At 40.8% G+C, this 17,930-nt stretch overlaps 1 protein-coding gene across 3 annotated transcripts in view; it reads right to left on the bottom strand.

Moving 5' to 3' along the window:
- LOC125458861 (sodium- and chloride-dependent neutral and basic amino acid transporter B(0+)-like) overlaps positions 1–15,555 on the bottom strand; it is a 56,062-nt gene extending 40,507 nt beyond the window's left edge. For 2 of the 3 annotated variants that reach the window (XM_048544619.2, XM_048544620.2), the window contains exons 1-6: positions 15,359–15,555; positions 13,944–14,097; positions 13,055–13,186; positions 7,357–7,524; positions 1,114–1,252; positions 182–314 (exon numbers count right to left, since the gene is read on the bottom strand). In XM_048544619.2, the coding sequence (XP_048400576.1) occupies positions 182–314; positions 1,114–1,252; positions 7,357–7,524; positions 13,055–13,186; positions 13,944–14,097; positions 15,359–15,424 (792 nt within the window). In that variant the 5' untranslated portion in view covers positions 15,425–15,555. The remainder of the gene's footprint in view (positions 1–181; positions 315–1,113; positions 1,253–7,356; positions 7,525–13,054; positions 13,187–13,943; positions 14,098–15,358) is intronic. The other variant, XM_048544621.2, reaches the window with a different exon arrangement.
- Positions 15,556–17,930: the final 2,375 nt, after the last annotated feature.

The following is a 17,930-nucleotide window of genomic DNA, read 5'->3' as shown; positions in this document are numbered from 1 at the left end:
TTTACTTCAGGTCTGAAGTGTTGATGAATTATGGATCTCCCACTCCCCAAGGAGGCACTGTTAACATCACCTGGGAGATAAACCAGCCACTTCACAAATAATTTATAAACTCATTTTTTTATTGTCTCAAGAATTTTTACTTTATCACTGGTTTTAACTGTAATCATTGCTAATCACTTACCTTTCCTGAAGATTTGATTCCTTTTGATAATGCGGCCCCAACTATCAGCCAGGCCAGAAGCAGACAGAGAGCTAAATACCAGACTATCCCCCCAGCCTCATCCATTGAACTTGTACGGTGTAAAACCACTTTACTGAAAAAATAATCACAGAAAAATGCATTACACAAGAACACTGTCCACATTCTCACAAAATATTAGATGTAATGCAACTGAGTGTTTTATCTTGCATGGATTTAAATATTTCCCCAACAAATCATTTTGACTTTTAGTCTTGGATTAATGATGAGAATTTACATGAAATTTGCTGTCATTGATAATTTCTCTGTATTTCTATTGTTTCATTAAGGTATATGTCTTTGTTTAAATAGTCAGTGTTGATGAGATTCCCTGGAGAGTTGATTTGATTTGAAAGTTTTTCCTGGATGATTTTCATTAACTGCCTTACCTTGAACTGTTAAAGCTACCTGGTTTAGTCACTGTGTCTCCCGATAAATTCATCCCTTACTTATTCCCAAATGTGGTATTTTCTCCTAGGCAGATTATCCCAAATCACTTCCCAGACTATGGATTAAACACAAAGATGTATTGAATTTAAAACAGAGACCTGATATCAGTCACAGATAATAATAAATAATGCTTAAAAATTCTAGTGCTAAATTCCTTCCCTGAATAATTAAATTAAAAATGTTCAATATATGCTTCATTGTTTAAATATTAAGGTAAACGTGCAATGTTGGAAACAGGCTGTTGTCAATGAAGGACCTCTGTTATGATATTATTTTGTAACAGGAGTGTTATGTAAAAAATATGTCTCTTGACATCAAAGGTTGTCTCTCATTAAAGGGACAATTTACCAACCAATCATCTCCAGAGGGGCTGCTGGCCCAGCTGTGCAGTTTACAGTTGCTGCTCTCTGCAGCAGTGTACTCACTCCCAGTATTGCTCACTTGGCCCGTGGTGAGGAACGGAGATTGCAGATCCATTTGGACAAGTTTCATTGTTCGCCTGCAGCCATGTTGTATTAACGATTTCAAAATATCCATCGTCCAGAGTGAGATTGCAGACTGGACCTAGATAATGTGGAATGTATTTTAGAATTGCAGTACATTGTGAATGATGCTGCTATTTCTAATGATTATATTTAGAGCCAGTGTTCCCACTGGGTGACTCAGTCCAGTCTCTTGGAGGTTTCAGAGGGGTCAGGCACATGAGTACGTTTGTAAATTCAATTATAGCACAATTTGGGAACCCACAGTCTGTGTGATTGTCAATTTGTTTTGGTGAATTTTTCAATGTTAGCATTTCTACAGCCAAACGAAGAAATTAAATTACAAGCAACTGTTACTATTAGTCATAACTGTAAAGAACTAGTTGGATATGAAGGAAGGCTTTAGGGAATAAAAAAATGTCCTGAATTAAATCTAGATTATAATGCATGTTCACTGGCTTTGAGAAAAGCTTTCCCAGACATTCAGTTGAGCAACTTATGTACAATCCTAGAAAGGGGAGTCGCAGGTAGACTGAGTTGCGAAGAAGCTGTTTGGCACATTGGCCTTCATTGGTTGGGATATTAAGCACAGGGATTGGGATGTCGTATTGCGTCAGTACTGGACATTGGCGAGGCCACTTTTAGAATATTGCAATCAATTTTTGCCTCCTTCGTATGGGAAAGATACGTTAAACTTTAAATGGTGCAAAAAAGATTAACAAGGATGTTGCCAGGATTGAATGATTTGTGCTAAGGGAGAGGCTGAATAGGTTGTGGCATTTATCCCCAGAGCATTGGAGGCTGAGGGGTGACCTTATGGAGGTTTATAAAATCACAAGGTGTATGGACAACTAAATCTAAAATCTTTCTCCTTGAGTAGGGGAGTCCTAAACCAAGGGGTACAATTTAAAGTGAGATGGGAAAGATTTAAAAGGTACCTGAGAGGCAACATTTTCACGAGTGGGTGGTACATGTATGGAATGAGATGCCACAGTAGGTGCTGGACTACCAAAATAACTACCACTAAAAATGTGCTCATCCCAATTTCCTGTCCAATATCCTCAAATGTTATGACATTTGAAGTGCTTATCCCAATATTTTTTAAAAGTTGTACGGTTTCAAACTCTCACATTCTTCCCAGGTAGTGCATTCCAGATTCCCACAATCTGAGTGAAAAGTTTTATTCCCAAATCCCCCCCAAAATCTCCTGCTCCTTACCCTAAAACTATGCCCCTTTATGATTGACCCTTCAACCAATGGGTACAGCTGCTCTCAATTCCAAATTTATCCCAATGGGAAGGATTTAGAATGATCTGAGTCAAGTGCTGGCAAATGCATCTATATCAGTTTAGGATATCCGGTCGGTTTGGACGAATTGTTCCCAAGGATGTTTTTTTTTGCTGTACAACTCAATGGCTGTCTGACATGATTGATGGAAATCACATGACCTCCTGAAACGGTTGATGACTCATGACCAAACGTTCTGGTTTCTGGATCCTGGGAGATGGATGTATGTTAGACAATATTAATGAGGATTCTGCACGGGCCCTGCCATTTGGTCACATGCAGGAATGCCTGGCCAGTTTAAACATCCAATGGGCTCATTCATTGCTGCCTTAGAAAATCTACAAATGAATGGAAACTTAGACCAAAGAGATAGCACTTCCCTGTAAACTAATCCTGGGAAGGCTGCATGGAATAAGACCTAGCTGGATAGCACCACAACTGCAAGTCTTCCCACCCCTCTCCTCCCCATCACAGCTGGTCATCCCCCAACCACCTCAAATCTTGATTATCATCTGATGACTACTCACCTATCCCCTGGATTAGTCTACATGCCTCCAGTGAGGTGGCAAGCTACTCTCTTCACCACCCAACTTTCACACTACCCACCCTTGATGTCATACTACCCTCCCAGCCCAGGCTGTGTACTCTCTGACCACCCACCTAATTACTCCCCTGCTCTGACTACATCCCAGCCCACCGCTTGACTACCTTTGTTAATTACTACCATGCCAACCTACACCCCACTGACCAGCCCGTGACCCCAAACACCCAACTGTCTGACACACTCATCTCTTCCCTCACTACACCCTCCCTTAAAACATATGAATATCACATGGATGGTGATAAATGAGGGACAATCCTTTTCATCGCTCCCTTGCTAACAGTTGGAAATTCCCAATCTTTTTGTAGAATCCCTACAGTATGGAAATAGGCCACTCAGCCCAACAGGTTCCCACCAACCTTCCAAAGATCATCCAGGCCCTGCCCCAGATCCCTCCCCTATCCCTGTAACCATGCATTTCCCATTGTTAACCTACACATCCCTGAACACTACGGGCAATTTAACATGGCCAATCCATCTAACTTACGCATCTTTGGATTGTGGAATGAAATTGACACCCGGTAAAAACTCATGCAGACACGGGGAGAGTGTACAAACTCCACACAGGGTGGAGTTGAACCCTGCTTCATGGCGCTATGAGACAGCAGTGTTAACCACTGAGCTACCATGCCACCTGTAATCTGCTTGGCTTGTCCCAGAATCTTGGGGGTTCAGGAGAATCATAACCTGAGCACTCACTATCTCTAAAGCTACGTTTTTTTGTAGGGACCAATCCCTGAATTTTTTTTAGATTTTAATCCCTCAAGTTCCTCCAATATTTTCTCTCTTCTGCTTTTAATTTCCTTAATTTGTTCGCTTTTTTTTAAGCCCAGGGGTTACTATCTCTTTCTGGTATGTACCTTGTTTATGCTTTTTTTATGTATCTCTGCCATCTCCTATTCCACATACATCCTCTCTCTAACACTTACTTTAGTCACTTCCTTCATTTTTAAATACTTGTAAAAGCTCCTATATTCTTTATCTATATTCCTTCCTATTTTATATTTTTTTTCATTTTCTCCCTTTCTACAAAAATTTTGATGGCCCATTGCTGGTTTCTAAAATGGTCCCAATTTTCAGGCTGGCAACTTTATTTTCTTATGTTAATCCAATACTATATTAAAACATGCTGAGCAAGCTACCAATAGATCTTTCTGCTAAGCTTTTGTTTTCCAATGGACATAATTTTAGTTAAACATTTTGAATTGTTTCTTTAGCTATTTCACACGTTATATTTTCTGCCATACCTTCTGGTCAACTTCTTTCATGACTCTACTCATACCTACATAATTGACTTTATTTTATGTTACGATCCTTGTTCATGATGAGAGCATTTTTGATTGTTTCTTAGAGCAGTATATTGCAGAACCTACCTGGGATCAGGCTATTTTAAAATAGACCAATATGTAATGAGGAAGGATTAATAAGAGATCTTGTTGTTTAGTATCATCTAAGGAGTAGTGATCACAAGATGTGAGAACTTCAAATTCAGTTCGAGAGAGAGTAACTTGTGTCTTAAACTACCATTCTCAACTTGAATAATGGCAATTATTTGAATGAAAAATTAGAATCATAAAATCATAGAATTTAACAATATGGAAGGAGGCTATTCAACCCATCATACTGAATGGTCTGAAACCAATTGGGAGAATTGACTAAGGGAAAGGTAGGTAGAAAAGCAGTGGCAGACATTTAAACAAATAATTAATAATGGTCAGCAGGTTAGTAATCGAGAAGCCCAGGCTAATACTCTGAGTAAATGGGCTTAAACTTCATGGCAAATGGTGGAATTTGATTTAAATTAATAAAGGCCTAGAACTAAAAGTAAGCTTGATGGTGCTATGTAACCATTGTTTACTGTCATAAAACACACTGCTTCACTCATATCCTTTCAGGAAGGAACTATGTTGTCTTTACCTGCTCTAGCCTAGATGTGACTCCAGACTCACAGTAATGTGAATGATTCTTAAATTCCCTGAAATGGCCAAGCAAGTGACTCAGTTGTGTCAAACTGTTACAAAACAGAAAAAAGATAAAACTGGAGAAGACAACTGGAGTCAAATTAGACATCGGATGCAACAGGCAGATCTCAAAATGAGATTGTAACTAGGGGAAGCTACAACATTGGAGTAATTGCATGCCTGACAGTGTGAGCAACATGTGTTAGACAGCTAAACCATCTCACAACCAACTTGTCAGATTTTATCTCTGCAGGACTGCCATGCCCAATCATGAAAGGGGATAGATAATTAAACAACTCACTGAAGGAAGTAGTTTCAGAAATATTTCCACCCTTAATGATGGAGAAACCTAACACAAAAGTGTAAAAGCAAGGCTAAACCATTTTCAACCTTCTTAAGTCAGAATTATCAAACAGATGATCCACCTTGATCTTCTCCTGAGGACTCCAACATCACAGATGCCAGTCTTTACTCAACTCAATTCACTTCACATGATATCAAGGAACAGGTGAGAGGCAAAGAATATATTGGACACTGCAAGGACTGTGGGTCTTGACAACATTCAGAGAACAGCACCGAAATTCCAAATTAATCTGCTCCAGAACTTTCTGCTCTCCTAACCAAGCTTTTTCAAAATAGTTGCAACACTGGAATCTATCATAAAGGTGGAAAACTACCCAGGTATGTCCTGCACACAAAAGGTAGGGCAAATCCAACCCATTCAATTACCACTCAATCAGCCTACTCTTGATCATCAACAAAATGATAGAAGTGGTCATCAATAATCCTATCCAGCTGAATTTTCTCCATGATAACCTGCTTACTGAAGATTAGCTCTCAGTAGAAATCATCATTCTCTCCTTTTCACACCTCCATTTACACCCTTTTAATCAATTACTCCTTCACCACCATTAGAAACCTCTTTATCTATAGCTCTGAGCATCCTTTCAATATGTTTCACTTGCTCCTCCTCCACCTACCATTCAAAGCATGAAAAGTGCCATTTCCCAACACCTTCACAGTTCAGAAGAAGTCATTTTGGACTCAAAATATTAACGGTCTCTCTCTCTCTGGAGATGCTGTCAGACTCACTGAGCTTCTCCAGTACTTTCTCATTTTATTTGAGTAGACAGCCAGGCAGGTAATGAGGCAGGGTGGCAGCTGGGTGAGGGGGAGAATGCCAGGTGAGTGAGGAAGTAGTGTGTCAGGTGGGTGAGGGCTATGGGTGCCAGATGGTGCCATTCTAGATTACTCTATAATTTGAGTGGTGCGGTGGGAATGCCAATGGGTCAAGGGATGAATGTGCCTGGTAGGTAAGTGGGTATACTTCCAGGTGGGATGTTGGTACAGGTGCTGGGATGAAGGGGTATGGCTATTGAGCAGGGGAAAGGAATGGCTGGCAAATGACTGAGGAGGTAAGTTAGGCTTCCAGCTGACAGATTAGAAGGGAGCTGGGACATTGTTGGTATGCATATCATTAGGGAGAGGTCATGGGTTTTGGGATGGCAATTTGGATTAGGTTGGGTTGGGAGAGGAGGGATCACTGGAATTAGGTTGTGGGTAGGCAGAACATTGTGTCACATCCGCAGGAAGAGATTAGTCAAGGAGAAGAGAGAAGTGGTGGGTCCAAGTTTGGAGTTGGAAGGTCAGGAGGGTGGGAGCTGGTGATGAATCATGTGCAGATAGGGTACTTGAGGCTTTGGGCCATTAGGAGGGGTCAGGCCAGGGGTAGAGGATATGGGATGTTTTGGTAATTGTGATGGGCTGGTAGTGTGCTTGCAGAAGTGGGTGTATATTGAGATTGATAGTCATCCAGGACTAAGAGCAAATTTTCATTGTCTAACATTTCCTGATTAACTATTCAAGCCACACATCAGAACTCACCTGTCTCTGTGGCTGAACAAGAATCTTCCTGTTGAAAGACTGGGGCCTTTGTCAATGTCTCTCTTAGAATCATAGAATCCCTACAATGTGGAGACAGGCCTTCGGCCCAACAAGTCGACATTCCCAAGAGCATCCCAACCAGACCTATCCCCATCCGCTTACCCGTTCCCTGTAACGCTGCATTTCCCATGGCTAACACACCTAGTATGCACATCCCTGGGCATTATGTGTAGGTTAGCATGGACAATCCACCTAGCCTATACTGTGGAAGGAAACTGGAGCACCCAGTGGAAACTCATGCAGGCACAGATAGTTTCTGGAGGGTGGAATCAAACTGAGGTCCCTCGTGCTGTGAGGCAGTAGTGCTAACCACTGAGCCATCATGCCGCCCTTAACAATAACAGGATGAACAGTCATTGCCTGCAATTTTCTCAACCAAAGTGACCACTGTACCTTTAGGAGTCCTGCTGCATGTTTCATCTGCTCCCCACCAACTGAAGCAGTCTGCCCATGGTAGGGGTGATTGGAAGGAAGCAAACAGGTAGTACAGACTGTAGCCAATGATGCAGCAGTAAGAAATGTCACCAATTGTGGCCACAAGGACCATTGCAATCCCCACACCTGATAATAGAAGAAGGAAGAGGAGACTACATTGAGAACTAATGATCTGAAACAGAAAATTGACATGGGTTATGCTGGTTAAACAAACCAAGTGTACTTTTCTGCATAGGGTGGCTTGTTGCAATCAGTTGAGCATTAGACTAGGTTCCCTACAGTGTGGAAACAGGCCCTTTGGCCCAACAAGTCCATACCGCCCCTTGGAGCATCCCACCCAGACCCATCCCCTTATAACCCACGCACCCCTGAACACTGTGGGCAATTTAGCATGGCCGATCCACCTAGCCCACACATCTTTGGACCATGGGAGGAAACTGGAGCACCTGGAGGAAACCCACACAGACACAGGGAGAATGTGCAAACTCTGCACAGACAGTCGCCTGAGACTGTAATTGAACCTGGGTCCCTGGTGCTGTGAGGCTGCAGTGCTAACCACCGAGCCACCATGCCGCCCATAATGAATTAATGAAATGACGCCCTTGCCTTAAGCAAGATGTAGCTAATTGCATGATAGCAGCCAGGTAGAAATTATATTGATATGTTAAGGACTTTTCTGGCACAGTAGAAGTATCTCTACTTCTGGACCAGGAAGCATGGGTTTAAGTCACATTTGCTCCTCAAGGTGGCGTCATAATATCTCTCAGTATGGATCTACATTAGTAATTTTAAAGGTCTTGTAGTTCAGTTTTACTATCTTTGCCACAGGACCAGGTGGCATGAAGTTAAATCGAACCTGCTCCAGGAGGTGTGTTGTAACACTTTGAACAGTTGATTTGAAGTATCTACATTGGTATGATATACATTATTACTGAGACAATGAGAGTGACCTATCATAATAGAATATATGTCAACCATGAAAATCCAATAAAGTTAGGCCTTGATTCTTCCCAGATTGGAGTTGCTGAGTCAGAGACTGAATTTAAGACCCTGACATGGAAGGAGCTGGGGTGTATGTGGATATAATTATACTTGATGTTTGGATTGAGATGGAGGAATCACAACCGAGATCTTAAGTGTTTATTTTAAATGGATGTGAGCTAAATTGGCCACAATAAAGTTGAAATCGAAATGTAGGGCAGTAAAAACCCTGGAGTCAAGAAATTCCATTTGTGCAGCGTAACAACATTAGGTAACAAATGAGGCAAGAGACAGGATCAGACAGAAAGAAAATCCTACAAATGTGAGGAGAAGTCACAATCTAGCAGATTGAGAAAACTTGATTAAAACAATAGTAGGAAAATAAGAAAGTCTCTGGTATTACAATTGCTAATCTTGAGCGAATTCAGTTCACTCCTCATGCCAGCTTGTGAGCAAATGCGACAACAAGGAGTTCCACTTAATTTGAATTTAGAGGAAATTACTGCCTGGTACCAAACCAAGCATAAGAGAAGACAAACCAAGTTATTTGAGGATGTGACTGGTGGAGTTCCATAGCCCTCCAAGACTCAACACTCTTCGGCTCAGTCATCAATGACTTTCCCTCTGAAATAATGTTCAGTTCAACTTTCAAAATTTCAGACGATGATTTAGAGTGACCTGTACAGTGATGTTATAACTAATATCATAACAAAAGGGCTTTACAGTGACCATGGTTAACAAAGTGGGCGATAACCATCTTGCATTGACATTTAATAACACTACCATTAAGAAGTTCCTCATTATTGACAACTTGAGATTTGCCATTGACTAGGAAAGTAATGGGGCCAGAACTTCACCTCCAACTGTACTCATTGCTCCCTGAGCCCCTACATCACACCTTAGTGATATAACACAGTTTGGAGCTGGAGGAACGCTGCAGGCCAGGCAGCATCAGAGAGCAGAAAAGCTGACATCTCAGGTCAAGACCCTTCTTCCAGATTTCTGAAGAAGTGTCCCAAACCGAAACGTCCCCTGATGCTGCCTGGCCTGCTGTGTTCCTCCAGCTCCACACTGTGTTATCTCAGACTTCAGCATTAGCCGTTCTTACTGCACCTTTGTGATGCCCACCCTGCTCCTTGACACTCCCCAAGGTGATGGGAATTGCCAATAACTCCCTCCCTTCTACTGTAATCTACCATGGCTCTGATGCTGTTCTGCCAACACCCCATTAGACCTTGAGATTTCCCCCATTACTATTCTTGCACCCACCTCCAAAAATGACTTTTTTTTGTCTTTCCAGGTTTGGCCTTCCCAATTCCTGTTGGGCCAAAGGTTATGTTTCTGTGCTGTATGACTTAATGGCTCTGTGGCTATGGCAGTGATCTACCTGCTGCTCCTTCATGCCCAACCACCATTCCCCCACCCCTTGGTCCTTACTTGGAAGACTACCAGGACAGACTACCAGGACTACAATTGCTCCAGACTTCCATCAGGCATCCACAAGCAGCCCCGGGACATGAGTGCCCAGATGCCTGACTGCTGCCTGTGCAGCTCTCCAGCTGGTGGTACATGTTTCGGGCCATTGTCGATGTCTCTCATGGAATTATAGAATCCCTACAGTGAGGAGACAGCTTCCTCTGGCACACTGCTGGTCACAGGCATCCATTTTGTAAAACAACCTTCTACCACCACACTCTGTTTTCTACCATCAAACCAATTTTGTATCCAGTTAACTACCAATTCTTGGATCCTGTGACTCTTAATCTTACCTAACAAGTCACCATGCGGTAACTTGTCAAAGGCCTTGCTAATGTCCATGTGAACAACATCTATGCACTGTCTTCATCTACTTTCTTGGTTACCTCTTCAGAAACTCAATCAAATTCGTGAAACACAATTTCCCATCTAAAATGCCACGCTGCCTATCCCAAATGAGTCCTTGCCTCTCCAAATGCTTATAGATCCTGTCTCTCAGAATCCCTTAACACTACTAGAGGCCCTGCAATTTCCTCCCTAGCCTCTCACAAAGCCCTGGATACACTTTATCAGGTATCGGGGATTTATCTATGTTAATGCATTTTAAGATTTCTATCACCACCTCTTCTGTAATGTGGACACTCTTCGAGACATCACTATTTGTTTCCCCAAGTTCTCTAGCATCCATATCTTCCTTGAAGGTAAATACTTTCGAGAAATATTCATTTAGAGTCTCATTTATCTCTTGTGGCTCCAAACGTAGATGACCTTGATCTTTCCAAGGCACTATTCTCTCCCTAGTTACTCTTTTACCATTCATGTACTTGTAGAATATATTTGGAAACTCATTTAATTTATCTGTCAATGCTATATTATGTACCCTTTTAGCCCTCTCTCTTAAGTGTACTCTGGAACACTCAATGCTTCTCATAGAATTCACTCAATCCCAACTGCTATTACATGTCATTTGCCTTCTTCTTTTTCAAAACAAATTGCTTCAATAACTCAAGTCAACCAGGGCGCTCTGCTCCTGCCAGAATTAACATTCACTCTAACAGGATCATGCTGGCCCTGAATCCTCAAAACCTCACTTTTGAAAGCACCCCACATACCAGGGTATCCCCATGCCTGCAAACAGCCTCCCCTAAATAACTTTTGAAAGCTCTTGCCTAAGACCATCAAAATTGGCCTTGCCTGAATCTAAAACTTTAGCTTGAGGACCACGTCTATCTTTTTCCAAAGCTATTTTAAAACTAATGAATTATGGGCACTGATCCCAAAGTGCTTCCCTACTAACACTTTCGTCACTTGCCCTGCCTTCTTTCCAAAGAGGAGGTCAAGTTTTGTCCCTTCTTTAGAACGGTGTTTAAAATTAGCAAAATTTCAAATTCAACAAACTATGAGAAATTACGCTTGAACACACTTAATAAATTTCTCTCCATCCGAGCCCTTAACACTATGGAACTCCCAGTCGATGTTAGGAAATTTAAATTCTCTATTATTACAAGGAATTTTAAATGATTAAATAATTCATGTGTGGACAACATGCTTTATCTGTTTCCTGGAATTCATAACAGGAGAACACAAACTTAAGAGATAATGGGAACTGCAGATGCTGGAGAATTCTAAGATAACAAACTGTGAGGCTGGATGAACACAGCAGGCCAAGCAGCATCTCAGGAGCACAAAAGCTGACGTTTCGGGCCTAGACCCTTCATCAGAGAGGGGGATGGGGAGAGGGAACTGGAATAAATAGGGAGAGGGGGGAGGCGGACCGAAGATGGAGAGTAAAGAAGATAGGTGGAGAGAGCGTAGGTGGGGAGGTAGGGAGGGGATACAAACTTAACACAAACTTAATATTGGAGCTCATTCAATCTTGAGTGAAGTGTGAAAGTGACCATTCTCATAACGTATATTGATCGTACGTTCTCTCTCCCAAGACTGTTGATATTCAAAATTGAGATCAGGAGGCTTTCAAAATATAAATTACAGGCAGCAGGTAATGTAGAGCAAAGACAGTATTTAATGGTGATCATGATGCAGTAGACTGGTGCAACTGCTGTCTCAAATGTTGAGCATTACTGCAGGTTAAAGCACAAGGTAGTATGTTAACAAACACAAACTGCACCATCAGGAAATAAAATGCCTACATTCCAATGATTCAGTCTTGCCTGCATCTATATGGTCTGGAGTAATTCCATAGATTAACACAAGATGCATTCTATTGACATAATTTGTTATAAACAGTTAAGCTTTTAAATAATTAATGTAAACTCAAGAATGCATTAGTATTCAGATGTTACACTGTTATCTCGTGTGAAGACTTAATAAATATAAATTATACAATGATGAAGAAGAAAGGCAATGGTTTTCTTTTGCTCTAGGTAGTTTAATTAGTTTGCTTAGACATTTACCAGGATGTTGCCTGGTCTGGAGCGCAGGCCCGATGAAGAAAGGCCGAGGGACTTGGGTCTGTTCTCATTGGAGAGAAGGAGGCTAAGAGGGGATTTAATAGAGACATACAAGGTGATCAGAGGATTAGATAGGGTGGGCAGTGAGAGTCTTTTTCCAAGGATGATGACTTCAGCTTGTACAAGGGGGCATAGCTACAAATTGAGGGGTGATAGGTTTAAGACAGACGCCAGAGGCGGGTTCTTTACTCAGAGTGGTAAGGGCGTGGAACGCCCTGCCTGCCAATGTAGTTAACTCAGCCACATTAGGGGCATTTAAACAGTCCTTGGATAAGCATATGGATGATGATGGGATAGTGTAAGGGGAGGAGCTTAGATTAGTTCCAGGTCGGCGCAACATCGAGGGCCGAAGGGCCTGTTCTGAGCTGTATTGTTCTATGTTCGATGTTATGGCACACTTCTGGGAGCAGGTGGGATTTAAATCCAAGTCAAGTCAGCCATCAGTAACTGGAATAATTCCACATTGGATGGGATTTGTGCTTCAAACAATGTGTAGGCATGGGCATCTTCAAGAGTGACTCACTCCCTGCACCCGCTAGTGAGAAAACACACTGGATCAAGCTCCAATCAGCCACTTAATGGTTGAGTGTCAAGCTTCTCAGTGAATTGCAAGCTTCAGTCTTGAAGTCCTGCACTGCAAGGAGCTGCAGACAATTCAGAGACCAGCAGCGTTCACAGTTCTAGAGGTTGTGACTGCACAACCAGGCTGCTGCTAAATAAACACTAACCTTGTAACATGGGCACAGCTTTCCAGATGGCAACAGGCCCAAGGCTGGCAAACTGTCCAAAGGAAGATTCCAAGAAAAACATTGGCATCCCGACAAGTGCCAGCATGAGTGTGTAGGGAATAAGGAATGCACCTGGAAAATGGGGAAAAAAATTCCATGAGTTTTAAAGGTGAATTGAACTGAAATTAACATTCAAAGTGAACCCCTAAAATCACATTGAAAGCTTGTATGTCTGTCTATCTGTCTATTTCTCTTACCATTTAGCTTTTTTTATCTATTGAGCCAGAATGATTTTAGTTCAATTATTTTCTCCCCAATATGAAAATTCAATTATCTTCATTCTCTCCTCTTTTAATAGTTCAGATAACTGTGTGATTTTATGATGTGAATTAACATTAGCGCTTAGGAAGAGTTTAGATCTTAGCTTCAACTCTGAAAGTGCAATAAATCAACAAACTTCCAGGAAAGTTGCCACCTTCTCAAACTCACCATCTAGCAGTTCAGCATACAATTTTTCTCTTTTAAAAAAATCATGACATGTGGCTGATGTGTACAATTCAAGCATATTCAACAATAACGCTCAACGGTGTTTACAATTAGTAAATTATCAATTCAACAAACACCTCAAAACTTGTTCATATTCATTTTAATTACGACCTATTTGATGCACTACACTGTTACCATAACAATAAAATATTGATTCATCATCCCAAAAATATTGTGTAAATATTTTAAAGCTGTGAGATTGAATTTGATCATCAATTCTTCAGCAGCATTTTCTAACTCTATCATAATAAACTGGTTCAGTTTTCAGTTAATTTACTATGCTTTCAAAATGACTTTCTAATTTTGCTTTCTCTTTGCTGTATTTTGGATTAATCTGCATTACCTCCTCCATTTCTGTATGCCAAGTAAGGGAATCTCCAGACATTGCCCAGGCCCACGGCACAGCCGATCACTGAGAGCAAGTAGTCAGTCTTCGTGGGCCAGTTACCTCTTTTCACGTTCTCATCACTTTTGCTCACATGTTCGTCGGCGGCAGCCTGAAAGGAGAGCAAGTCTCAATGAAGACGCTATCCTTTCTCAGACAACAGTTCGAGCAAAAAAGTATGACTTGTACATTAAAGAAACACCCACCTTTGTGGTCAGCGATAGAACAAGCACCCCATCCCTGTCACAGACAGTGAAAGGAGCAGTGAAGAAATATTTAAGTATGTCAGTAGCTTGTCGAAGCTTTCTGTTTTGAAATGTGCAAGTGCTAGCGGAATACGTAAATGGACATTAGCATTATTGAACTGCTGTAAACTATCAAGTTGCTCGTTCAAACAAGCAGACTAAATAATTTTTCCAGACAGCTAAGAAGGATAAAAATTGACAATATAAAAAAACTATTTTCAAAGGAAAATTATGGAGTAACATAAAAAATGGGACGCACAGAGCTGTTAATGTAAAAGCCCTTAGAGCATGAGCAGGAGTTATTATTTAAAAAAAACAGCAATTAATCATGTTTAACAAGATTTCACAAATAAAATGATATTCTCAAGGTGAGATCAGTTGTTAATTATTACATAAAGTGCTGTAATTGATAAAATACTGCTCAAATCCCAATTAGCCCTCTTTGAACAAGACTATATTTTTAAAAAGTTTCTAACAGTGATATGAGAACAGAAATGAGTTGTTCTTGTCAGATCATTAATGGTGCTGCTTGTTATGTGTGACCTAAAATGTCATCTTTTCTTTACACCGATAAAACCTTTAGTTCTTTCAGACAGTGACTTGAAAAGAATTCATGAATTTACATATACATATTAATCAATTAAAACCTTCTAACTGATTAAATATTTAACAGTATCTTAGGTTTGTTTAACATGTCCTCATCAGTGGTATGATCCTTTGATGTTTTACTTATAAATTCTGTATCTGATACTACCTTTCTCACTAACACCTGAAGAAACTATACACTGCTTTTGTCTGGTTTCTGACCCTAGCTATAATGGGGAAGAATGCGTATTACAGCCCAATCTCTGGTAGGCCAGAGAATAGCCAACTGCAACTTGAATGTTTCTGGCCACTCATGAAGTCATGCTCCTATCCAAATGGGTGTTGGGAGTAATGTTGTTAAAGATCCTATAAATTCTAAGCCATCTGCTCCATTTAGCAGCACTCCCTTGTCAATTTGAAACACACTGAATCCCACAGAGTGAAGAGAGACTCTGCAATTTGCAATAACCAACACCCCCAAATTACCAGCATTTCTAAGGATTTTATATTACATATCTGTCATGTTTTGATAAAAATACTCACCAGTTCCTTTGAAGAATATGTTTGATGTTTATTCTGCGACAACCCAGATATGGTGAAGCCACTCATGTCTATTTTGGAAATCTATGAATAATTCTTGCTCTTCCTCAGGGATTAAATATTGACACCTTTGTCAAAAGGCTTCAAATTTCATACTGTTCCAAGAATCCTCCAGAAATGATTTTGATCCACCCACCAAGTACTGGTGACTAAACAATCTGGTCAGTTCCTGCTACATTTTAGAAACAGCCCTTATCTGTTTAATAAATCTCTGGTGATATTCAAATTTCTGGATTAAATCTGTTCCTAATTACTCAATTTTCACACTGAATATCTAGTACATGACTACATTACCTATAAATACTATAGAATTTCAGTTTCACCACAGCAACAGGTTTGACAGCATTTGTAAGACAATCCTGCAACAGGAAGAACTACACAAAGGAGAGAACACTGCATTACAAAGCCTGAAAAAGTACAATTTGTTCTAACTTGAAAACTGGTTATAAAAAATGCCGTTATTTAATGAGGGTGTCAAATGTAACTAAATATACCAATGAATGTTTCATCAAATGATTTACTCCAGGCTTTAGTTATTGTCAGCCCTATACATTAGTTTGGAGACTGCATTAGCACTGCATTCCCGTGCTAAATGGAAACTAATTAGTCCCATTGGAAGATGCTTCGTTGTTACCCAAAGTATCCTTTCCTCCAGTTGACATTCTTTTATATCAGGTATAAAACATTGTATTGAGAAACCATTATTTATTATCCCTCTGGCACTTTTTCAGAGTTGTGAAAGCAGCCCTGAGATTTATCATCAATTCCTAGTTACTCATGCCAACCCTGGGCGCTTGACAATCCTTTTGCCTCAGTTTCCCACAGGGTGACCTGCTAATTCCATCAGTCCCACAGGCAAGTGAGCATCAAAGCCAGGATACTCCACGAGTGAAGAGTAAAGCCAATTAAAATTCATTTTATAGGGATTTGAGTGGGATCTTGAATTTGGATTACCACTTACTGGAATAGAACCATAGAAACCCACTGTGTGGAGGCAGGTCATTTGGCTCATCAAGTATGCACCAATCATCCGAAGAACATCCCATGCAGTCCCAACTCCCTACCTTATCCCTATAACCCTGTATTTCTCATGGCTAATCTACTTGGCCTGCACATCACTGAACACAATGGCCAATTTAGCATATTCAAACCACCTAACCTGCACAGCTTTGGACTGTGGGATGAAACCGGAGCACCCAGAACAAACCTGCACAGACATGGATAGAATGTGCAAGCTCCACACAGATAATCACCTGCTGGTAGAATTGAACCTGGTTTCCTGGTACTGTGAGGCAGCAATGTTAGCCGCTGAACCACCATGCTACCCTATATAGCGGAGCAGTCTCATGCTGTCTGTCTGACATACCAGCTTGGGAAAAGTGAGTGCGCTGAGACCCGCTGCTCCAGTGATGCCGAGCAGATTGGGGGATCAACATCACTGAATAGACTGGCAGCAATCTGTAGATTGGTGCCAATGGGCAGACTGGTCAATGTGAATACATTGATACCATTGTGTAGATTGACAAAAGTAGGTAGATTGGGAGCAGTGGGTACACTGATAGAATGGAAATGGAGAGATTGGCAGCAGCAGGGAGATTGGAAAAGGTGTGGAGATTGGCAAATGTGTGGAGGATTGCAAAGGGGTGGAGATTGCCAGCAGCAGTGGAGAATAGAACATCAGAGAATCTTGATGCTGGGAGACAGCAGATAATTCGAGTGTAGCTGAAGTGATTATTGGGATTAGGTGATATGCTAATAAGACATGGGCACTGATGCAATATCATCCAATGTTACTCTCTTAACCTCATGATAAGATGGAAGCCACAGTAAAATGTATTTTTAAATAATGTTAATGTTGCCACTAAATTAGCAGCCTCTGTAAATACAAAGCAGAATTAGACTTGCTGGGGTGGGGGACAATAATGCATGCAAATATGGTACCATCTACCATTGTCTTATAATTTGACTGGAATAATTATTTGACTGGAATAGCTAATACCTTTAACCAAGGAGAATCATCCCGGCAGAGACTTGAGCCCATAGTGCTTTCTTATAAGTGCTAAGGACACTTGAGAGGGTTCTCTTAGGAATTTTGACTTTGAACCTTGAGAGAAGATGGGAGCAGTGTTGTTCAAAATCAGAAGCAGCAGTGATCTCTATTACAAGGTATTTTACATTTTCATCTCTACTTGCGTGAAAGTAAATATGAAGTAATAACCAACCATGAACCAGCAGTAACCTGTTTAAAAACCTACATGAACGCACCACACACTTGAGAAACATTGTGATCTCAACCTACTGCAGTACATGTATGTGCAACAGTTGTAAGGCAGGCAAGTTAATGTGATAATTTATTTTTGTGCCAACATTCAGCCATAAATGAGATATGAGGAAATGATTGTTAAGAAACATCTTAACTTATGCAAGCTTAAATGTTGTGCCAAGCATCAAAACAGCATAAAACTAGATTAGATATTCCAACTATGTATGACAATTGTGTGGTCACAAAACTAGA

Source organism: Stegostoma tigrinum, chromosome 15, assembly GCF_030684315.1.
Source record: "Stegostoma tigrinum isolate sSteTig4 chromosome 15, sSteTig4.hap1, whole genome shotgun sequence".
NCBI lineage: Eukaryota > Metazoa > Chordata > Chondrichthyes > Orectolobiformes > Stegostomatidae > Stegostoma > Stegostoma tigrinum.
Note: the sequence above shows the minus strand (reverse complement) of the source record. Positions and strands in the feature narration are given on the sequence as shown.